This window comes from Ruditapes philippinarum, unplaced genomic scaffold (genome assembly GCF_026571515.1).
Source record: "Ruditapes philippinarum isolate M1 unplaced genomic scaffold, ASM2657151v2 ctg3186_1_1_1_1, whole genome shotgun sequence".
NCBI lineage: Eukaryota > Metazoa > Mollusca > Bivalvia > Venerida > Veneridae > Ruditapes > Ruditapes philippinarum.
This window is the reverse complement of record NW_026858102.1, coordinates 90,165-115,086: the sequence shown is the minus strand read 5'-3', so window position 1 is coordinate 115,086 and position 24,922 is coordinate 90,165. Positions and strand designations below refer to the sequence as shown.

Genomic DNA, 24,922 nt, shown 5'->3' with positions numbered 1-24,922 from the left:
AAGTGGGGGCACAATAAAAGAAAACACTTTGGTTGGGATTTACTATGCACCAATACTAAAGGTCATATGTCTAATTTCCAGCTTTACTGGTGGTGCCCCTCTGTACATTGTAGCAGGCACAAGAGTACATTATCCATTGCTTCAACTGTACATTTTAAAGTATATGACAATGTCTGTAATCACACTGGCTCCAGTATCCAGATAATTTTATCGCAATCTTTGTTGTTGTTTTTCCAGTATACATGCAAAAGGGATTACTTTCAAACTATCAGCAACAAACTAATCACTTTAAAAATTTATTAAAACAAATCAGTGATATGAAATACAATATATCTGTAGGAAAAGAAGTTTTCTATCACATAAAATGTAAACAAAGTAAACAATTCACTTATACTGGTTTTAAAATTCTTTATAAATAAAGTATATTATTATCAATGAAATTTTATCACTTGGTTATCCCAACCTTCCCCTAGAAATCCTGTTCAGTTTAAACTTCTAATTGTTATAAACAAAGATAACCAAATTTCATAGTCCTAACAAATTAAAATTCTCAAAAAATAAGTTAAAGAAAAATCTAAATAATTATATAACCATATTGAAGCTTCATTACACAAAGATAACAAAATTTCATAATTTAACAAATAGAAATTCTCAAAAAATGAGTTCAAGACAAATCTAAATAATTATGTACCTCGTGTTGAAGCTTCATTAATTCAACATTTTATATTACCTTGGTAAAATTTGTGAAATGGACAAACCCTGCTTTAAGTAGCCTACTGAACTGTCCAGAAAAGCTTTTCATTTAATATATTGAAAATGGACCAGTCTTGCTTTGTATACTGAGCTGTATAGAAGTAATTTCAGACATTTTTATACAAATATATTGAAAATGACCAATGAAATGTAACATTGTAAGCCTGTACAAATTTTTAATAGAGTAAGTCTGTTTTTAAGGCAACCTTCATGTGACTAAAGTCAATTTGTAAAATACAGAAATAATATGTACTTAATACTGAGTCTTAATTGTGGGGTGGACATAAGTAGGGTTATCCCTGATATATCGAAGATTATATTCAATTTTTTCTTATGTTTCAATAAGATTAGATACACTATTCTCTACCATGCATGAAGCTATGATGAACCACCATATAAAATTAAGTTGTTTGTGTTCATTTCAAATCCCAGAAGGAATACTACTTTATTGCAATAATTCCATAGCATCTTGGTGACTTGATTGGATCAAACATCTTTACAAGGAATACGTTCTCTATCCCATCCTGAAATATACAAATGACAAATAATTTATAGAAGTAACTAAAACAGCATTTGTTTAAAAGACACAAAATTTATGTTCCCATCCAGTTTGTATTTATAAATAAGAAAGTAATGGTGAAATTTCCTGAATTTTATCTGATCCTCATTTCAATATGTCAAACTGAAGCCCTATGTTAGTTTATGACCAAGTAAGAATGCGCTAGCTTATTTAGATGTTATACCCACAGTTCCCACTGTTTTGATAACAAATGATTTCAGAACCAGATAAGCCAAAAAATTATTTTGAACATCATTAAATACTTATGGAAATATAGATCAATTTCCACAATTTCAAAGACATTATTATTGATCAACTAATATTTATATTCTGCACTATATTTGTAGAGGATTCATTTTGCAAACTAATATACACAACCCTAAATGCTGCCTCTACATGTATGCCAGCTCATGGTCAAGGTCACACATGAAGGTCCAATATCACAAATTATTTTTCCACTCTAAAAATCCCATTACCCTTAAAGGATTTTCTTCAAACTTGGCTCATATTTTCACCTCCTCAGCAAGGTGATGAGCAGAACACATGCCTTAAATGTGCAGACTCAAAATCAAGGTCACACTTGAAAGTCAAATGACCTGGTCAGACCTGGCTTCAGGTTTTCACCCTAACAGGGTGATGTGCAGAACCTATGCTGCCTTTTTGCTGTCTCCAGGAAAAGGTCACATTAAGGTAGAATACCCCTAATTGGCACTATAAGGAACTGTAAAATTGTCAACAGAGGACAGCTATATGCCATAAATGTCACCTGTATGCAAAATTTAAACAAAATTTACTGTGTGGCCTATGAGTTATGGACATTTTTCTGAACTAAAACTTTGCCATTAGAAGGGCTTTTTTCAGAAATGAAGAATCTCTGAATAATCTATAATATCATCATTATGAAAAATGTTTTTTACTATTGCTCATTGTTAAGAAACAAAAAATGACATTTAGGTAATAAATTAAACAAGCAAAATGATTGTTTTTAAATGAAATGTTTTTAATATGTATAAAAATTTAACCCTACCCCACCCACTTTTAACACTTATCCCTATGTAAAAAGCCTTATTTAAAATATACCTAAAATTTTCCACAATGAGGGGCTGTTTCCAAAGTTTGCCTAATTTTTCTTAAATGTATATTGGTTGGTCTTGCAAAATATAAAATACTTTTACCATGTAGTTTTTATTTTATTAAACTTTGAAAATATCTGGTATCATTAAATTTAATTTGGCATTATTTAGTAAATAAATACTTACAATAATTATATAATTAAAATGAAACACTTTTTTAATCTTTTAGGGATCTGAGAGATTAATAAAAAATGTTGTCAAGAACCGGTTGAACAGGGTGATGCTCCCCGACAAGGTTCTGGACAAAGAAAAGTATAAAAAAAAATGAACAAAGGGCAAAAACTCCAAAATTAGGCACGGTGGAGTTATGTTTTTTTTGCACTGCACTTCTATTCAATGAGATCTATCTATCTATAAAGTTTCCTAATGATATCTCTTATAGTTTCAGAGTTATGTCCTGGGTAAAATTCAAAGTGTAAAAATGAACAAAGGGCAATAACTCCAAAATTAGACCTGGCTTTGTTTAGGTTCTTTAAGCATTGCAGTTCTATCCAATGTTATCTAGCTACCTACAAAGTATCATGTTGATATCTCTAATAGTTTTAGTGTTATGTCCCGGACAAAAGTCAAAAAGTAAAAATAAACAAAGGGCAATAACTTCAAAATAAGGCAAGGCAGAGTAATGATTCTTAAGCACTGCACTTCTACCCAATGAGACCTATCTATCTACAAAGTTTCATGTTGATATCTCTTATAATTTTAGAGTAATGTCCCGGACAAAGTTCAAAGTGTCAAAATGAACAAAGGGCAATAACTCCAAAAGTAGGCAAGACAGTGTTACAGTTCTTGTGCACTGCAAACCTACTTAATGAGATCTATCTACCTACAAAGTTTCATGTTGATACCTCTTATAGTTTTAGAGTTATGTCCTGGACAAAGTTCAAAGTGTGAAAATAAACAAAGGGGAATAATTCAAAAATTAGGCAAGGCAGAGTTACGGTTCTTGTGCACTGCACACCTACTCAATGAGATCTATCTACCTACAAAGTTTCATGTTGATACCTCTTATAGTTTTAGAGTTATGTCCTGGACAAAGTTCAAAGTGTAAAAATAAACAAAGGGGAATTATTCAAAAAATAGGCAAGGCAGAGTTACGATACTTGTGCACTGCACACCTACTCAATGAGATCTATCTACCTACAAAGTTTCATGTTGATACCACTTAAAGTTTTAGAGTTATGTCCCAGACAAAGTTCAAAGTGTAAAATAAACAAAGGGGGATAATTCAAAAATTAGGCAAGGCAGAGTTACGGTTCTTGTACACTGCACACCTACCAAATGAGATCTATCTACCTACAAAGTTTCATGTTGATACCTCTTATAGTTTTAGAGTTATGTCCCAGACAAAGTTCAAAGTGTAAAATAAACAAAGGGGGATAATTAAAAAATTAGGCAAGGCAGAGTTACGGTTCTTGTGCACTGCACACCTACTCAATGAGATCTATCTTCCTACAAAGTTTCATGTTGATACCTTTTATACTTTTAGAGTTATGTCCCGGACAAAGTTCAAAGTGTAAAAATAAACAAAGGGGAATAATTCAAAAATTAGGAAGACAGAGTTACGGTTCTTGTGCACTGCACACCTACTCAATGAGATCTATCTACCTACAAAGTTTCATGTTGATACCTCTTATACTTTTAGAGTTATGTCCCGGACAAAGTTCAAAGTGTAAAAATAAACAAAGGGGAATAATTCAAAAATTAGGCAAGACAGAGTTACGATTCTTGTGCACTGCACACCTACTCAATGAGATCTATCTACCTACAAAGTTTCATGTTGAAGAACAGCGTTATACGAAAATCGGCACCGGAAGTTATTTCCGTTTGAAAAAATAACATTAGTGATTTTCCTTATTTTATCATGATAGAATCGAAATAACATCGGCCTGAGAGGTGTATATCGACTATTTAACACCGGTTTTGTCGTTTTGATGCGAAAAAATTAACCACTCAGGCCTACGGCCTTCGTGGTCAATTCCTACGCATAAAAACTCCAAACCGGTGTTAAATAGCCGATATACACCTCTCAGGCCGATGTTATTTCTTAAACAAAAAACTGAAAACTGGTAATAATAACTCTTTTTTTATATAGAAATTACTGCTTCTTAACATCTAATTTGTGAAATGATCAAAGAATAACAGAAGATTACCTGTTCAAGAAGATAACAGACTCTGTCTAAAATGATAAGGGATTCTATACATGGTGCTAGTGCAGCTTTCAGCTGGAAGAATGCAGCAAGTTTGTGCTGCTCATCCCTGTAATTCCTGATATAGACGTCTATCATAGCATCTGTAACCTGGTGTAAAAAACAAACAGTCACATCAATTGATCCTGAATTTTATCTGGGACATGATATAGCGAGACAAACACTTACCAATTAGATAAGCAGTTTTAGATTGGCATCCAATTGACATAAGGGAAGCGGTAGCCTAGTGGTTAAGGTGTCTGCCTCTCAACCCAGGGATCATTGGTTCGAGCCCTAATCGGGTCACGACCATGTTTCATATGACACCAGTACTGGTTGGTTCCAGAAAGTGGACTCGAAAGTGATTAATATAAGTTGCAAGAACTTGTTTCACAATTGAGCTTAAATAAATATGTTTAAACCAATTGACAGTCATTAATCGATGAGTGCAGTGTGATACTGTTATTACATTGATAAATTTTCATAAAATTATGTGAATATCATTCAAATACTTAAATACTGTTATAATCTTACCCTTGCTTATGTTTGAATCTATTTACTACTGACAAAATCCAACCTTTAACAATGATCAACAAGATAAAATGGCTCATAGGACGAAAAGGTAACGCAGCACTAATGAGTGAACAACCTGTTGTCATATTATATTTTGTCCCAGATTTTATGCAAATATTCATCGTCAGTATTATTTCAGTCCTGAATATAAGGGTTCTCCACACATTAAAGTACACTGTTTCAATAATATAGTCTCTAATATACTGCATTTGCGTGTTAGACATATCCAGCTTTGACTATCTATTGATGATTTACTTTAAAGAATTTCTAGGTCAAAGTCCTTAGATTGTGAGGCAAACAGTTTAAATCTGGTCACTTTACATAAAATTGAAAACTGGCCTGAGTTTTTACTAGTGCCCAGTCACATCTGGCACTTACAGGGTTCAACAAAACTACACATGTATATGCATTATTCCTAATCTAACTGCATTTTTGTTTGAGCTAAATGTTGTGTCTATTGTGTCTGACTTTAACATTATATTCTTACTTAGGTAACAATACTTTTTTCACAGTAAAAAATCTGAAAAAATAAAAATCTATGGTGAAACAGTGTCCCAATGACCTTCGGGTAACAGTATTTTACTCAGGGTGATATTTTTGCTGTTTCTCACAAACCTTTGTGTTATTTATATACTATCCTCCTATAAAGCAATTCTAAAGGTAACAATATTGTTGACAATTATTCCAAATTTTTCAATTAACATAAATGAAAATGATGCTTAATTAATAAAGTAAAGTCTGGTTATCTTTAATACTTTACCTTATCAGATAATCCTAATTTACCACATGCTCTTCTAATATACTCCTGTGTAGTTTGACATTTTTGCTCCAGTTTTCTTAGTCCTTTCATTTCAACATTTCCTCCGCATTCATGCTTTATCAGTACCTCTAACAAAGCTCTGGGATAAAACCTCTCGCCCTGTAACTGCAAAAACAATAATACAACATCTTACTGTTAAAATGCTTTCATCAGAGATAACAATACTCACTAATGTTTAGTTAAAGGAACGTTATGCATCAGAAACTAGAAAGGGCAAATGTGGATTATATAATGTTTAAATAATGGTTTTAGAGAATGTTAGATGCTTGTTACCTGAATAAAGTAGCGATAAATGTGAAATAATTTGACACAAAAGTAGCAAAATGTAAACAAAGCAGTATTTTGACTTCCATACAAAATACTAATTCACTATAACTGTACTTATACCCAAATGCAGCAACAAATGAAAAAGATGGTTCAGGTAATTGGCAAATGAGTATCTTTTTGGATTCTATTAAAGTACACCAAAGTTAAGCTTTTGAGAAATATAATTAACAGCATATCAGAGGAATCACATAACAAAATGAAAAATTGAATATCCTTTTAGCCCTAAGACCTTGAAACAAACAGAAGATCTCTAAAAATTTAGCCACCCTTAGCCTGCTAATGGCAACAGCTTCTACACATATAACCTGTGAATTTCTTTGAAATTTTTCCTTAAAATTACAAAGGGTTTGTCCAAAATGTAAAATGAACAAGTCCATTTAATATATTAAGTGTGCTAGGGCTTCTTTATCACTTTACCAGCCCACATAGCTCAATCGATTAGAGCATGAGACTTGTAGTCTTACCATTGTGGGTTCGATTCCTAGGCTGGCCAACTGTCTTAGTTTTGAATATGACTTAAAATTGAAGTTTGGTGTATGAGTGCTTGAACCAGGAGAAACTTCTGAAATTTGGGCATATTTCTGTATCTGTATCTTGCCCTATCCTCCAAAATCTAAAATGACTAATACTCTTCTGGAGGACTCACCCATACGGGCAACCATTGGTGAATATAAACAAACTCAAATACACACACACATTATCACTTTAACATAATAGCTCTGTAACATGCAAGTATTTGGGGCAGTTTTATACTTAATTTTCCATGCCATATTTAACACTTTTGTCCAAACTGAGACAGATCTATCAAAGATATACATGTACTTGAGATAAAAATCAATTGTTCTGTTTTTTCAATTTTGTGAGAAACCTTTTAACTAGATCTACTTTGAAAATTTTGGAACAAATATTTCTACTGATATAAGATTATCAAATTGAAAAAACCTGGTTATCTCTGAGAAAACCGTGTGACATCAGAGAAAATTTCAAGTGTTTCTTTACTACTCAATCACAAAATGACAATGACAATGCATTTTAAATATTAAATTAACTAGAACCATATTTTATTCTTACATAGCAATCAAGTAAGTTAGGTTTTAGAATATGACAGACTTACATAAATTATTTGCTTCGTGTCATTACTCACCTTGTCAAAGTCACATATTCTATGTATTGACTGTGAGGCTAAATTTCTTGCTGTATTCCCAAGTTTGAATTGTCTCTCATTCAGAAATCTACTCAAAGGAAAACCACTCTGTGAGCTGCCAATATCTGTAGAGAAGGACAGTATATATATAAATTATGCCAAAATTTATAAAATATATCTCTAAATTAAATGTAACAATATTAAAACAATATAATTTTGTGTTTTTCACAAATCCAAACTTCGTTACGGAGTTTGGAGTAAAATATTTGAGCTCAAACAGCACTAATCATCACTCGCTCTTAATTTACAAAATTGCATACATATTTAATAAAATTCAATACACAACAGCATTATAGCTAATCTACAGCAGAAATACAGGTATGTTTGATTTTGTGTGTACAATTCTTCTCCAAATTAAAGTCTGTCTTTAATACTTTGTACAGTTTTTGACCCTCAACATCCATTATTTTGCTTTTATCTTTTTCATATCATTATCTTACCCTCATGGTGTTAATTATCATTTTTCATGTTTTTATGTTATACGTTACCTTACCTTCCTCAAGGTAGTATATTTTATGCACACCTAGTAATGCTATATCTTACCTTCATTGTGGTATTTTTCATGCTCACTTACTACAATACATGTATGCATATTATCTTACCTTCACTGAGGTTTTCTCATGCTCACATACTGTTATGCATTAACTTACCTTCATTGAGTTTTTTTTTCTTCATGCACATATTCTATGCTAAGCATTATCTTAAAACCTTCGTTGTCGTATTTTTCATGCACACTGACTTACTATGTTATACTTTATCTTAACTTCACTGGAGCTACTTTCTGGCCATGTTTTATTAAATACTTTACCTTACCTTCATGGTGGTATATTTCATGTCAAAATGTTATAGATTATCTTACCTTCATCAAGGTATTTTTCATGTATAAGATGATAGCAGCAGCCAACATTGCACAGAACTTTAAGCTGATCACTGTGTACAAACATTTCTATTGATGTACTAGCCAGATCTCCACATGTATGTAGGCCTGTCAACATCATTCTAAACTCATTACTGACATAAGCTTTATTATCATCAGTTTTACTAATGTCAACTTTATTTTCACTAGTTTTACTAATGTCAACTTTATTTTCACTAGTTTTACTAACATCAGCTTTATTTTCACCAGTTTTACTAATGTCAACTTTATTTTGGCCAGTTTTACTAACATCAGCTTTATTTTCACCAGTTTTACTAATGTCAACTTTATTTTGGTCAGTTTTACTAATGTCAACTTTATTTTGACCAGTTTTACTACCACTAGCTTTATTATCACCAGATTTACTAACATCTGCTGTTTCTTCACATGCACCACATGAATCAGGTTTGCCTTCATCAGACTTGTTCTCAAAGCTTTCACTCTTATCAGCAATGCTAACATCAGCAAAATTATCACCATCTTTACAGATAGCATTAGAATTATTATCATTAGCATAATATTCTGTTCTTTTATCATCAATGTTATCATCAGTTGTCTTGCAGCATGAATATACCCTAGAATTATTACCATCTGACCAGCTGTTTGAATATTTATCAACATCAGAAGATCTTTTATAACATGTATTACATTTCTCAGATGGACTATTCAATACTGTTGTTCCTGATGAAACATATCTTTCATAGCAGAAATTATCAGTTAAACTTTGTTCATGGTTATCTTTAAAATCATCTACAAAAAGATCTGGAAAATTTATTTTAGCAAGATTTATGAAATTTGTCTCTTTATCAATGAAAGTTGTACAAGGTACAAACTTTACTTCATTAGAAGCATTATCTGTTTCACCTATGTTTATTCTGGAAAAGTCAAATGATTTTTCACTAAAGTCTGACTTTATCACACCATTAGCTTTAACTATATTGTCTATTTTAGTTCCATTACCTTCAACATTATTTGTTTCACCAGCAACTAAATACTCCTTATTGTTTTCAGTTTTAATCTCATTATTTTGCCTGTATTGTTCATTTAGTTTTAGTTTCTTTTTCTCCTTTTTTGTCAGTTTTTTGCCATCTGATTCAAGCTGCTTGTTTCTGGCTAGACTGCTCCACTGTTTATCCAACACTGTGTTTCGTTTCATGGCAGACTGGGTATTGGTTGATGCTGCATCTATACCAAGGACTGGAAGCTTGTATTGTAAACTTAGATTGTTTCCTAGGTAACCTTTGCCACTCCCAAAATCAACAACCTGTTTTAGAATCAAATGGGTACAATAGAAAACATTCAAGGCCACAATAGAAAACATACAAGGCCACAATAGAAAACATACAAGGCCACAATAGAAAACATACAAGGCCACAATAGAAAACATACAAGGCCATATGGATATCAACATGAACCAAATAATATATTTTTTTCACCATCGTATGACATTATAAATGGTCACAAAAATACATGAATTATTTGGTCATTTTTAAGTTCAGTTGTATGTCACACCAGTTTATACCAAAAAGGTTAAATCACAACTTGTTAGTTTCATCGATTTATGTCAGCATCTGATGAAAGTAAATTTATTTCAGATTCTGGTTTCTGTACTTTTTAACATAATAATTAATACATTCAATTCAAATGATACTATATGTATATTATATTACATGAATATTCATAAGATATCATGTCCTTATTAATAGAAGAGAACAATTTCAAAAGAAAGAAAATCTTACCATTTTACACTTGGAACATTGAGCAAGTGCTGCACATATCTTTGACATAATTTCTACCTCATGGCATTTCTTCTGGTTCATATATGTTCCTACAAATGCATCATCATTGTCACCTTTTATACCATGTAAAACATCCTGTGTTGCTATAACTACTCTTGTTCCTTCTATGGTGCTTAAACATGCAGCTTGCAGAAAATCATCTATACTCATATAGGGTATCTGAGTATCTTCAGACTTGCTAGCACCACTAGCAATGTCAGAGTTCTGTTTGCATGAAAATTCTTTTCCATCGCATTTGTCAGTTTGCGTTATATCTCTGCCCTTTGCAATGTCAGAGTCCTCTACATGTTTAGTTTGTTTTTCAGTAAAATTACTTTCTTCAACATCTTGTGTGTTTCTTCTTTTTAAGAGATGACAAGGCAGATTTCCTAACTCTTGTTTGGATAAAGTCATAAGTTGTTCCCTGATTCCTGTAGGTAACAGTGTATCCCAGTAATTGTTGGTTATAAAATCTGTGGCATGAGCATTTGCTAGTGGAAGACATGGAACCAAGAAAGTATAAATCTTGTCCAAACTCTGTTCAACATTTTGTAACTTTAGACTTTGTACACCATCCATAACTCTAGCATATCTCTGAAAAAAAATGAGATAAAATGATCTTAGTGTCAGGAAAATTTTGCATACTATTCAACTGCTCTTTTTTATTTGTTAATTTGGATACATTAGACCAACTGCTTTTTATATGCTAATTATTTTTTAAAGTCAACCCTGAGAATTTTCCAAGCAAAGAGATTACTACCACTGCAGAAATGTATCAGGGAGTATTGTACCATTTTCAGATGTTACACACAACACATACTGGTATATTATGAAGTGATATAATTTGGAACCGGTATATTTTGAAGGTTAAAATTACCAGTGATATCTAATTTGGAAAGACCTAACTTTTACATTTATTAAGTTACACAATATTTCTAATATCATGAAAATTTAATTTTTTGTTACATGATGTAAACCGTGCTATAATAAAATATTTAATCATAGTTTTGGGGACCTTTCTGTTGAAAATGTGTCAGAGTTAAATCGTATACAAATACATGCACAGTGCGTAAAAACAGTAACTGGAGTGCAGGTATCAGTTACCTGTACACCAAACCTCTTGCATGTCCATTGATTGGCTCATTTTTTCTGGCATTTACTTATTGTGATGACTGACAAAGGGATAATGACAAAAATGTCATATTCAGATGCTCGTTTGTTAGTTACTTTTTTTCTGGGGTTTCATATTGTGACAACAGTGAACATGTTTTTATTTTTGCCTACGATAAAAAAAGTGAAAGAACATCAGATACGCCCCTTCGTACAAATCAGATAGCCTTGTATTTCAATGCTCTTTCTATTACATATTAACAGGGCGGCCATGAGACACTAAGTTGTGCGCTAGTCCTTCATTGAAAGACATCGCAATTTCTTTTTTTACAGTTTGACGTTTATTGGAAAATGCGAAGCGGATTTGACCCATGTAAAAAAAAGCTTCAAATCCGGGGTTACGTCAAATATTTGGACTAAGTTGTGCGCATTAGTTAATTAAGTGGTGCGCACGAGATACTATCATACTATGTCATGGCTACTAAGTCTCGGCACCAGATAATTAAGTGTCGGCACAAGATGTTATGTCATGGCCTTGACTTACTAAGTCATGCGCACAAGATAATTAAGTCGTGGGCACGAGGTATTATGTAGTGCAAACGAGACAATTAACTTGTGCGCACGAGATAATTAATCAATCAGATTACACTGTATATATGAATTTTTTAAAATTAGAAAATTTCTGGTTGAAATTTAGTAACTCATGGCCACGACAAAGTATCTTGTGTGCACGAGATAAATAAAATCACACACTTGTCACATTTGTGCCACCGCAGAAACGCATTCATATCCGAAGTTAATGTAATATCCGAATAATACAGTAGTTACATTTAAACGAAAATTCCTCACTCATTCCAGTCAGTTTATCACTGACCTATATTTCTGAGATAAATAGCATACTGTAAAGCTTTACATAACGACGGTTTTATTATGTAAAAAATAATATTTACCGATGATAAAAAAAGAGTAATTTTCTCTAATTAAAGCTCAGAAGACGGACGATTCTTTCGAGTATGTAAAGACTTCAACACCGACAAAATGGGAAAGGAAGTTGGTTGTCAACTTTGGGATAATTAGTTTTAAATGGGAATTCCTCAAAATCCGCATTTGTATCGAGGTTATATAACTTGACCTATGTTAAACTGTTATATAATTGTATATTCTTAACTCAAAGAAAATTCTTAAATATGTTGTTACGTGTAGTTCTACAAATAACTTAATTAGGTCATTCAATTATATACCAATTAGCACTGGTTTAGCCTTTCTTTAATCAGTTAATTTGTTATTAATTACTGAAAATAAGAACTATTTTTATTTGTTCTCTTTTACTTTGAGAAATAACTAACTAAAGTAAATAATTGACTTTTTTGTTAATGAAAACATCCTTACTGCAATGAATTATAAACAGATCTTATTTTGATCTTGGCTATGACCAGAGACATCTAAATACATTTAACGTCTCTGCTATGACTTTGTTTATTGCAATCAAAATAAATTAAAGCAGTCTAGTAGTAATTGTACTCCAAGTTGGCATATTGAACCATCAAACTAGCTTTCGAAAAACATCAATGGCTCTGCTCAGGTACCTATTTGTGCCTGAAATCATGTATGGTTGGGCATTATAGCCCAACAAATTGTCCGCTTCAGTGCTATTTATTTATATACTATGGTCGCCATGAAGGCCGATGTGTGTAATATCAGTTTGTAAAGATGGTTGATCTTGCAGTTAAAATATTGAGACTAGGTTGGGCATCTGACGTCTAGCTGCCAACATGACTCAAAAATAAATCTTCATATGATCTTTATTTATAGTGTCTGAAGGAAACATAAAATTGTCCTTAATAAAAAATATAGATAAAATATTTTGTATATAGCTATTGTGTAATGGTTAGAGGAGATAAATTTTACCATACTTAATATGATTTTATAGAAATATTTTAAATGATTGTACATTTCAGACTTAATGTAAAAAAATACAACAGAGAAATGGGCAAACAGTTCACCAGGTCAATCTACACAAAGTTTTTTGCTTCCATACTTCTGCTGTGTATCCTTGCCACAATAGCATGGTTGTGGCCAGAGGACAGTTTACCAGAGGTCGGGGTTGAAAAGTACAACGTTATGAAGCTGCCATCTGGGCCACCTGTTGATATACGTAATGACAGCCCAATGGCAGCAGAGAGGGATGAGATGTGTACATTCCACAAATGTTTTAATGTGTATGAATGTGGATATAATGATCAAACAAAAATCAGTGTTTATGTTTATCCTATACAACAGGTTAGAGAAAATATATTTTTCATTTGATTTTTCTAAATTTAATGACAATTGAGCACGAAACATCTTGTTTCAAGATATACCTTGCATTTATACTTTTTAGACTTAGGAGAATGTTTGCTAATTATTGACATTTACTTACTGCATGTATCTGATAATTTTATGAATTCTGATGAACAATTTTCTGGTCAACATATTTTAAATTACTGAAATGGGTGGTTCAATCATTGAACATGTCATGTGCATTATAATAAACAAACTTTACAGTTTTGCAGTATCTTCATTAACTTTGAAAATAACTTGCATTTGGCATGTTTAATTAACATGAAAATACAGCTAGCTTGTGAAACATTTGTAAGTGGTTCTACTCAGGTAATTATAAGGGAGCTCTAGAGTGATTTTGATGTAATGGCATATTGTTACTGTTGAATATACCATTTAAATACAAGGGTTATATAATTAAAGGATAATAATTAATTGTAAGAGAAGGTTGATGCAGAACTTGTATTGGACAAATGAACTTCAGCTATAAGCAGTTTAAGACGATTTTTGTGGCTAATTGACGGATATTTGATGGCTATTATAATGCTGGACAATATCTTTAAAGTACTTATACACTTTTACATCTTGCATGTATTTTTATCACCTCGGGCAATATAGTAAGCAGCACATGAACGATAATAAGTTGACACTCAATTAAATCCACCCCGCTGGTGTTAATTGGGTCTACTGCATTCTTTATCGATTTTTACACCTTATATAAACACTGTTGGAAGTAAAAAATAATCGCCAGATTTTGTAGCCAAAATGCAAAAATAATCGCCAATCTTATAAAATAATCGCAAATGGCAACTATGGTGACCGACAGCGTGAGCCCTGATAATTGTAAGAGAGGGCTGATGCAGAACTTGTACTGGACAAATGAATTACACTTCAGCTAATAAGCAGTTTGTAAGACTTTGTCCCACATTTGTAGCAAAATGCTCCTCTAGTGAAATACAAAGGATCAGATTTAGATGTTCTTACAATAACACTATAGTATTTCTATATCAGTTCATAGATGAGTCTGGGAGATCAATGCTGTTATCAATATCGAAGGAGTTCTATGAGGTTCTGTCAGCCATCATGGAAAGTCCATTCTACACAAGTGATCCGACCAAATGTTGTCTATATGTACCATCAATAGATCTACTTAACCAGAATAAACTCAGGTTGAAGGAAACAAGTCAGGCACTGGCAGCTTTAAAATGGTAAACTATGAAATATTTTATAACTATATATATTCTCCTGATGAAGAACCAGATGGGTTCGAAACGGGTATATCTTAATTAAAATATAATCCATATTAATCTGGTCTTGACATGTAGTTTCTTTGTATTTTTCCTTTTCTACCAGTTATCTATATATTCTCCTTTAATATAACATGTAAAAAGTGCAAGTCAATTAACATCAATCACAATAAAAATCTTTATAATATCTTGTATCTTTAATTGTAGATCATTTCAATTCTGTGCCCTGAATTTTGTAAAAAGTCAGAAGCTAAAATACTAATTTAATGGAAGAAAAATTTATCATAAATATTATGCTCACAATGATTGTAGCTATAATTTACATGTATTTATGATAAATGATTCTGGTTATTTTATTGAAAATAGCCAATATGTACTCTGTATATCATTATTATCATTTATGAGGGAGAAATGAAATTCACTCAGAAGTGTGAACAAGTAGACTTAACAGATTTTTATATTCTATTAGTTTCGTGTTTTACATGTATCACAGTATGTATTTGAATGAAAACGTGTCGTACTTTGTAAAATAAAGGTGGGGAAATGGAGCAAACCATTTATTGATGAACATGCTGCCAGGCAGTGTGCCTGAGTATAACAATGTTATAGATGTAAATGTGGGGAAGGCAGTGATTGCTGGGGGCGGATTTTCATCTTGGACATACAGACGAACATATGACATATCTATACCAGTGTATAACCCTCTTACAGCCAGTATTCATCTTCCAGAAAAATCATACGTGTAAGTGTGTTCAGTTCACTTAAAATTTATGTTAGTTTAAAGTAATGACAAAAAAAGACAAATGTGTAATATGGACAATTTTAGTAGAAATCTTTAATATATCATACAGTCAGCAAAATTGGTTAAAATTATTACTAGGAATAATGTGTATAACAAGTGCTCAAATTTTCCATAAATTCGGCCGCTCAGCTTTGTGCTGTCCGTAACTCGTGTCAGCTTTCTGCTCTAAATGAAATTGAATGTTCTTTAAGGCAACCAATTCCTAGACATTTATTAAAACCTTTGACAGGGATAAAAGTAAATGCATTTTAAAAAAAGGCAGGTGCAATTATATATGAAACAAGTGAAATTCAACATTAAAAACTTGCTTTTTTGTTTTTTATTCTAAGACATTTATGTGAAGGAGATATCCAATAATAATATTTTTGATGTAAAAAGCATGTCTTTTGAAGACCATGAGTTTTCTGTATTGTTATGTTGAGTGGCTTACATATTTTACAGTGAGCCTCGCCAATGGTTGTTGGTATCCACTCAGACAGGTTTACATCAGGAATATAAAGAGGTCCTACAAACACTGGACAAGACACAGTTTCTGTATGTAGAGAAATGTCTCGGCACTGACAATAACTGGGATTTCACAAAGAGATGTCAGGGAACACTAACTTTCCAGTATCCAGATGTTCTTCTGGTAAAATATTCATTTATTTACAAAACTCCGACATGATTTGTGCTGTACTTGCCCTTATGAATGAAAACAGTTCTGGAGGGTTATTTAAATTTCCCTGTATATTGCCTTTATATTGTGATATATGGGCTTTTATCTATTTTGAGATTCATAGTGATCTTGTGATAGTTATTCTAGACTAAGAGAGTGCATTTCCAATGCATCTTTGAAACAAATGCTATCCATGGTAATAAAACATGACAAATAATTACATGTCCATTTTTATTCATTTATCTATCTTTTAAAACTTTTGCAAAAGGCTAGAAACTATATTACAATAAAAAAAATTAGCAAAATATGTCTGGTGGAGAATTCCAAAACTGTTGAATTGAAAATACAGAGAAATGAGGCATTTGATTGTTGTTAAGTTGGCTTGAGTGCATATTAATCAATGAATAAAGTAGGCATAGATTGAAGCCACAAGTTCATAATACAGAATACCAGGTGACATCCAATATACACAGGTTACAAGTTCTAGAACTGTAACAAATACACAGCAAATGCTGTTCTGGAGTTGTCTCCCTTAATACTTTAACTTTTAATCATTTACAGAATGTACTTATGATTTTCTCTGATATAAAAAAGACTCTGAATAAAAAATCAAACCTTCACTGAAGTCTTATAAATGATACAGTATGTATTGCAAACTTGTTCAGATGATTTATTTTGATATTTTTTAAGGAATCCACATTTTGTCTAGTATTGAGAGGTTCAAGACTAGGACAGACAGCAATGTATGATGCTATGAAGGCAAACTGTATACCTGTTGTTGTTGCGGACAGTTATGTCATGCCTTTTTCTGAAGTTCTAGATTGGAAAAGGTAATTGATATATTAATATGGTCTAAATTGAGTTGATGCTTTACATATTTACTGTTGAAATCTGTGAAATTTTGCATTACATGACTAGATTATTTTCTAGGTTAAGAACAAAAATAACCTGACGGTACCGACGCTATTGGCATTTTTGTAATCTGTTAGGTTCATTTCAGCGCTTTAAAGCTAACTTCAGCTTTTTTTCTTTGTTTGCAAAAACAATTCTGTACTGTTTTAAACAAAGTATTTAAGTATTTTTATCTTTTTTATCATATCATTGTTAATCCTTTTTCAAAACAGTGTCCCGGGAGCTATTTATAATGAGTTTCTAAAATTAGAAGATTGGGAAATGAATTTATTTTATTTACAGCAATGTTGCATGGAAATAAAATTTGACAAAATTAAAAATTTCACACAAAGTCTGTGATTTCACAAAAGTTATAGCTGAAAGTTTGAATGATGTTTTACAGGGCAGCTGTGACAGTTAGGGAGGATGACCTGGGTGACGTCATCAAAATTCTACAATCATTTAGTCAAGACCGTATCTTTGAAATGAGGCAGCAAGTTAAATTTTTCTTCCATAAATATTTCCGTACAATGAAGGACATCACACTTACTACCTTACAAATCATCAATGATAGAGTGTTTCCATATGCTGGCAGAAAATATGAGGAATGGAATGACTTCCCAAGACTGGTAAACTATAGAACAATATTTATTTTGGTATTGGGAGACGATTAATACATAAAGTACATAAAGAATATTGAATGAGTTTAGATCTAATACTAAATTTATTGAACAAGTTGAATAAAATAATATTATGCAAGCCGGTAGTAGCTGTTTTGGTTTTTCAGCTTGTAGATTAAAATATCCCTCTTGACCATTGAACCGCCTCCATGGTCGAGGGGTTAGAGTTGATGACTTTAATCCAGTAACCTCTCTGGCGTGGGTTCGATCCCCGGGAGATGCTTTGATAGTTTAGCGCGGAGGAAGGTAGTCTAGTACTGGTGTAACTCTCCAGGAACGATGGTTAGGAAACTACCGGCCTATATGACTGAAATACTGTTGGGTAAAGGCATAAAATGAAACAAACAAACTTGACCATTGGGTAAAGTGTTGTTTTTTTCTTTGACACATCTGTTGCCCCACATAAAAATGGAAACCCTGCAGATATTTTAATTGACACTTTTTCTCAATTTTTTTAGGGAGCTTCTAGGAATCCATTGTTCCTGCCTTTGATGCCACCCAGTAGTCAAGGTTTTACTGCTGTCATCTTGACATATGACAGACTGGAATCATTATTTGATGTTATACTACAAGTTGCCAAGGTACCCAGTCTGGCCAAGATTATTGTAGTGTGGAATAACCAGGAGAAAACACCACCTCATGGTTAGTTCTTGCTTACCAATTTGTTTGAGCTTAATGGTGGGAGATGTAATGTACTTGAAACACTGTTTAGTGTAATCCTTACCTAGAACCAACTAGCACTAATCAGTGAGTGTAAAATGTCTTGCTCCAGGAAACAACAGCTTGCTCGTGACAAGGTTTGGACCCTTGCATCAATCCTTAGATTACTAGTCTGAATTGTTAACCACTTGGCTGCACTGCTGCTGTTTTATATTGATATATGGTCAAAGATTTCCATTTCAAAAAATTAAAGTTTAAGTGACATCTTGTATTTCAATTAAGGTTTGCTTGACGGATATACTATGCTCAAATTTGATAATTGAAAAAAACTTATAATAACTACACAGTCTCTTTTGAAATGTAAATATTATTAAACATCTTTTGAATACACACAGAGAAAAAATGTTATTTTTTAAACTCTACACACTAAAAGTAATCACAGTATGGAAACATTTTGTCATTGAAAAAAAAACTGGCAGTTTTTATAAGAATAGAATTAATATTAATTAATTTGGCCAATAATATGGAATGCTTCCCAAACATAGTTTATACATTCACTTATTTAGATTAGACATATTCAGGAAGAATTTACTAGATTTCAATGAATTTCTGTGATAAAGTATTTTGCTGCTTAATTTCTGTGATAAAAGTATTTTGCCATAAGATGAGCATAGTAATTCTTTAACTAGTTTTATGTGTAATTGCCATTTTTCTACAATATGTCTGTAGGTGTATATCAACAGATTTACATGGTCAAATGAATAAAGATAAAATATCAGAATTTTAGGCTAAATAGTTTCAAGAGAGTTATTACTTTTCATTGAGAAAAAGACATGAAAAAATGATTTAATTCATTTATTGTATGTAATTTATTGATTTTTCTGGACACAATTTATGTAAAGGCATAAATATAAATACCATGTATCTGATAGATGAAAATATACTTGTTATACAACAAAGAAAGAACAGGAAGTAAAGGAAGCAAATTGTTTACTAGTATATTGTGTACCTTCTTGTCAGTTAAGTTTAATAAAAAGGGATGTTGTAAATGTACATGTAGTTACCTTAAAAAAATGTATATTTTAGAGTCAGCATGGCCTAATACTGGGACACCACTGAAAGTAATCCAGACATCAGAGAACAAACTGAGCAATAGGTATACATTCATAATTACAACACTTGTGTGATCAGTTATATATAAGATATCAATTTCTTCATGATGGTTTTTACATCACTTGTTACATAATATAATTTGTACATAATGTAATAATCTCAGTAATGTTTAGAATATCGCCATTGACCTTTACACTGTTCATTACTATTTCTTCATGTTCTTATTTTACTGACATAAAGTAAGTTACAGAAACAGAGTATCTTTATTTTATAATCCCTTAACTTGCTGGAATCAAAAGTAATTAGCCTTTGCCACCAGTATAGAGCCAGGCCAGCCTGCATATTTGTTCATTCCGACCAGGCTCTATACTGATGGCTGGCTTACTTATAAATTTTCATCTTGATATCCCCATAACTAATAATGGGAAGTTCCAAAAATGGAGGCTGGACAAGTCCATTTGAGAAATAGATTCAGCAGGTTAAGTCTATTCTGGGAGGTGGGAAATTAGAATAGGCATAGTGAAACACTTGACTGTATTGAACTTTTGGAATGAATCAATAATATTATTACTTTTAAACAAATTGAATTGGTGTTGTTGTTTTTTTTTCTCTGTATATAAAGGACATTTACAATTATTTGTATGTATTAGGACTGTGACTCTACTATTCACACCTTTATACACCATTTTAAAGCAACAAAAATGATGTACATAAAGAGATGTGAATAGTAGAGTCATAGTCCTATAACATGTACTTTTTAAACAACCCTTGCATAAAATTATATTGTATATTGAACTTGTTCATGAATGGATGATATTTAAATTTGTGATAATTTCTAGGTTTAAGGCATATAAAGAGATAGAGACAGAATGTATTCTTGCTCTAGATGATGATATTGTCATGTTGACAGCTGATGAATTACAGTTTGGATTTGAGGTAAAATTTTTATTTGGTTTTTAGCTCACCTGAGCTATAACTGAAATGAATTATTAGAATAAGCCAGTCGTTCCAGTGTCCGGCATCAACAGTTAACACTCTGCGGTTGACAGTTTTGATTGGATCTTTATCAAACTTTGTCAAAAAATTTTATTAGTGGTATCTTATATGGGTTTGAATATGTGTCATCATGGGTGAAAATCTAGATTAACAGATTGAATCATAGAAAGAGTTTGTGAACACTAGAATTCACAATTTTGATTATCATTAAACTTTGTTAGAATATTTATATTGATGATATCTTTGATGTATTTAAAGATCTGTCAGCTTGGGTCATCAGATTAAATTTTCAAAAACCTTTAGAGGTCATCCTCAAACAGTGTTCCATTTCACCAGAATAGAAAAAAAAACATAAAATGATATTTGATAGATATGAGAAACTAACAAGATTTACATGTTTGACCGTTGATAAATATTTATACCCCCAAAAACGAAGTTTGGGGGGGTATATAGGAGTCACCCGGTGGTCGGTCGGTCGGTCGGTTGGTCGGTCGGGCGGTCGGTCGGTCGGTCGGTCGGTCGGTCGGTCCAGACGTCCGTTGCATTTTCCTTGTCCGGAGCATAACTTGAAGACTAATGCTTGGAATTCAATATAACTACACACAATGGTCAAGCACATTGAGAGGAAGTGCAGTGCACAAGAACCATAACTCTATCTTGACTAATTACAGAGTTATTGCCCTTTGTTACTTTTCCTTGTCCGGGGCATAACTTGAAAACTACTGGTTGGAATTCAAAATAACTTCATACAATTGTCAAACACAATAAGGGGAAGTGCAGTGCACAAGAACCATAACTCTATCTAAAGTAATTACAGAGTTATTGCCCTTTGTTACTTTTCCATTGCTTTTTTTTGTCCGGACCATAACTTGAAGACTAATAGTTGGAATTCAATATAACTACATACAATGGTCAAGCACATTGAGAGGAAGTGCAGTGCACAAGAACCATAACTCCATCTTGATTAATTACAGAGTTATTGCCCTTTGTTACTTTTCCTTGTCCGGGGCATAACTTGAAAACTACTGGTTGGAATTCAAAATAACTTCATACAATTGTCAAACACAATAAGGGGAAGTGCAGTGCACAAGAACCATAACTCCATATTGACTAATTACAGAGTTATTGCCCTTTGTTACTTTTCCATTGCTTTTTTGTCGGGAGCATAACTTGAAGACTAATGGATGGAATTCAATATTACTTCATACAATGTTCAACACATTGAGAGGAAGTGCAGTGCACAGGAACCATAACTCCATCTTGACTAATTACAGAGTTACTGCCCTTTGTTAATTTTCCTTGTCCAGAGCATGACTTGAAAACTACTGGTTGGAATTCAAAACAACTTCATACAATGGTCAAGCACAATAAGGGGAAGTGCAGTGCACACGAACCATAACTCCATCTTGACTAATTACAGAGTTATTGCCCTTTGTTACTTTTCCATTGCTTTTTTGTCCGGAGCATAACTTGAAGACTAATGGTTGGAATTCATTATAATTTCATACAATGGTCAAGCACATTGAGAGGAAGTGCAGTGCACAAGAACCATAACTCCATCTTGACTAATTACAGAGTTATTGCCCTTTGTTACTTTTCCTTGTCCAGAGCATAACTTGAAAACTACTGTTTGGAATTCAGTACAACTTCATACAGTTGTCAAGGACATTAAAAGGAAGTACAGTGCACAAGAGCCATAACTCCATTTTGACAAAATACAGAGTTACTGCCCTTCGATACTTTTCCTTGTCCTGAGCATAACTTAATGCGTACTGGTTGGAATTCAAAACAACTTCATACAATGTTCAAGCACAATAAGAGGAAGTGCAGTGCACAAGAACTATAACTCTATCTTCAGTTTTTATAGAGTTTTTGCCCTTTGTTCCTTTTCTTTGTCTTTCTGGACTTATTACAGAGTAATTCAATTAAACTTCATCAAAGGCCAACCACATTGAAAGGATATGCAACATAGAAGAACCACAACTATCTTTAATTGCTAACAACCATAACTCTATATTTCAATTCTTTTACAAGGTATTCTGTTACTAGTAACATCCTCATTTCCGAAGCAGTCTTGTGGGGGTATTAATCACATTTAGTGATAGTTCTAGTCTGTTTAATTTTTAGGTATGGCGTGAGTTTCCCGATCGTTTAGTAGGTTTTCCATCACGGGTTCACCTGTGGGACAACACAACAGGAAAGTGGAGATATGAGTCTGAATGGACAAACTCTATTTCAATGGTGCTCACTGGAGCTGCTTTCTATCACAAGGTAAAATATGCAGATTTGTAGACTGACCATCTCTCAAGGGTTACTCTATATTATATTATTCTTCTGATGGATATGAATCTGGGTGGAGGGGAGTTTTTATTTGTTTACATTGGTAATTCAAGTCATATATAGAGACCAGAAATCTACCATACATTAGCAGACTGATATGAATAAAATTAATTTGCTGTATCAATTTTGATTAACTTGTACCAAAGGTTATCTTAGGACTTCAAATTGAAATCGGTTGGCAATCTTGATTTTATATTTGTCATATTACTTTAATGTACCAGTGCTTGTCTGTTTGGTTCAACTTGTCTGTTTGGTTCAACTTATGAAAAAAAAATTATGACTGATCTGCTAGCAGGTTCATACAATACTGCTGTAACTTTCTGCATAAGTTTTATGACTTTTAACTTTTCACATACACTCTTTAGAAGTAATGTAGAAAATGTTTGCAACTTTCTTTAATTGACTCATGTAGTTACTGCTCATTACAAAATGCTTCTTGCATACTTTTCAGATGAATCAAAACCATTTTAAGGATTATATTAATTACATATTTCTGCATTAAACAAATAACCACTGTAATAGTTAATTGTTTATAGTAACATTAATCTACCAATGATAGGAATTGTATTTACATGTATTTTCATACTAAACCTAAGTTGTAAGGTTACAGGACTGATGTCTCAGTACTTTGTACATACTTTTTTATGCTAATGTTATAATTACTTAAAGAGTATATAAAATATGACAGCTATTAGATTGTTGTTGTTGTGACTATACAGCATTGAATCCGGGCTATACATGTCTGGTGGTGGTGTGTTGGTAGTTTTCATAGTAAGCTAAATTGAATTTACCAGAGCACTGTTCAGCCAACGCTCATTCCAGGGCATGCTGTCAAGCAGTTTACCAGTACTAGTTGCCTTCATTTTGGCAAAAAACTATTTGAATTGGACCCGTACTGCCCGATTCACTGTCCACTGCTCTACCTATTGAGCTTACCAGATGGCTCTGCTATACATGTCTTAATTTTATCTCTTTTTTATATTTCAGTATTTCAGTTACCTGTACACATCAAATATGCCAGGCAATATAAAGTCCTGGGTGGATGACCACATGAACTGTGAAGATATTGCCATGAACTTCCTCATCTCAAATGTCACTGGCAAAGCACCCATTAAAGTTACGCCAAGAAAAAAGTTTAAGTGTCCCGAGTGTATTAACACAGAGATGTTATCAGCTGATATTACACATATGGTGGAACGATCTGAGTGTATCAACCAGTTCACAAGTGTGTATCAGTCTATGCCATTAAAATCTGTGGAATTCCGAGCTGACCCAGTGCTATATAAAGATAATTTTAATAGTGAATTGAAAAAGTTTAATGATATAGGAAGTTTATAGATATGTGAAAATAATTCATATATTATCATAAGAATCATGTTATTAAAGGGACTCAACGGAGGATTGTTGATATGACAGGACTGAAAGTAATTTTCCAAGTGTGATATTCCATTTGATGTAGATTTAGACAAATTTCTTATGTTCAAAATTTCAAATCATACGCTTTCAGAATAACTATCCAAATTGTGAAAAATGACACAAAATTGAAAAGCATTGTGCTTTTGTCTCAAATCGGGCAAAGAATAGTGCAAAAATACTAGTTATTCTGAGTAAATTTCTTAATCATCGTTTGCATATCTTTCTGATTTAAGTGCTCTAGTGCCAAAGAAATTCAAATTTTATATTTTTTATGCTTTTGGACCTCAGTGGAGTTCCTTTAATGTGATATTAGCATTTTATTGAATTCCAATAGCACAAAATGTTTTCTCTGCATTTAATGCTGAATAGTTATGAACTTATTTGCTAATAATGAGTAAAGCAGGTGAGGAACACACATACAACACCAGGTCAAGTTTAAAAAGT

The 24,922-nt window shown here is 32.6% G+C and overlaps 2 protein-coding genes across 2 annotated transcripts; one reads left to right on the top strand and one right to left on the bottom strand.

Moving 5' to 3' along the window:
- Positions 1–325: 325 nt before the first annotated feature.
- On the bottom strand, positions 326–12,389 carry LOC132752102 (probable methyltransferase-like protein 25). Its single transcript, XM_060742382.1, has 7 exons — positions 12,310–12,389; positions 10,211–10,843; positions 8,415–9,735; positions 7,496–7,620; positions 5,965–6,129; positions 4,596–4,742; positions 326–1,277 (listed from the first exon to the last, which is right to left on the bottom strand). The coding sequence occupies exons 2-7, from the start codon at positions 10,826–10,828 to the stop codon at positions 1,194–1,196; spliced, it is 2,460 nt and encodes an 819-aa protein (XP_060598365.1). The 5' UTR covers positions 10,829–10,843; positions 12,310–12,389; the 3' UTR covers positions 326–1,193.
- LOC132752103 (exostosin-2-like) lies at positions 12,339–24,430 on the top strand. The gene is made up of 12 exons (XM_060742383.1): positions 12,339–12,476; positions 13,318–13,639; positions 14,690–14,886; positions 15,461–15,667; positions 16,169–16,355; positions 17,073–17,212; positions 17,677–17,902; positions 18,412–18,595; positions 19,700–19,769; positions 20,566–20,662; positions 22,850–22,993; positions 24,050–24,430. Exons 2-12 carry the CDS (start codon positions 13,346–13,348, stop codon positions 24,398–24,400), a joined length of 2,097 nt encoding a protein of 698 aa, XP_060598366.1. The 5' UTR covers positions 12,339–12,476; positions 13,318–13,345; the 3' UTR covers positions 24,401–24,430.
- Positions 24,431–24,922: the final 492 nt, after the last annotated feature.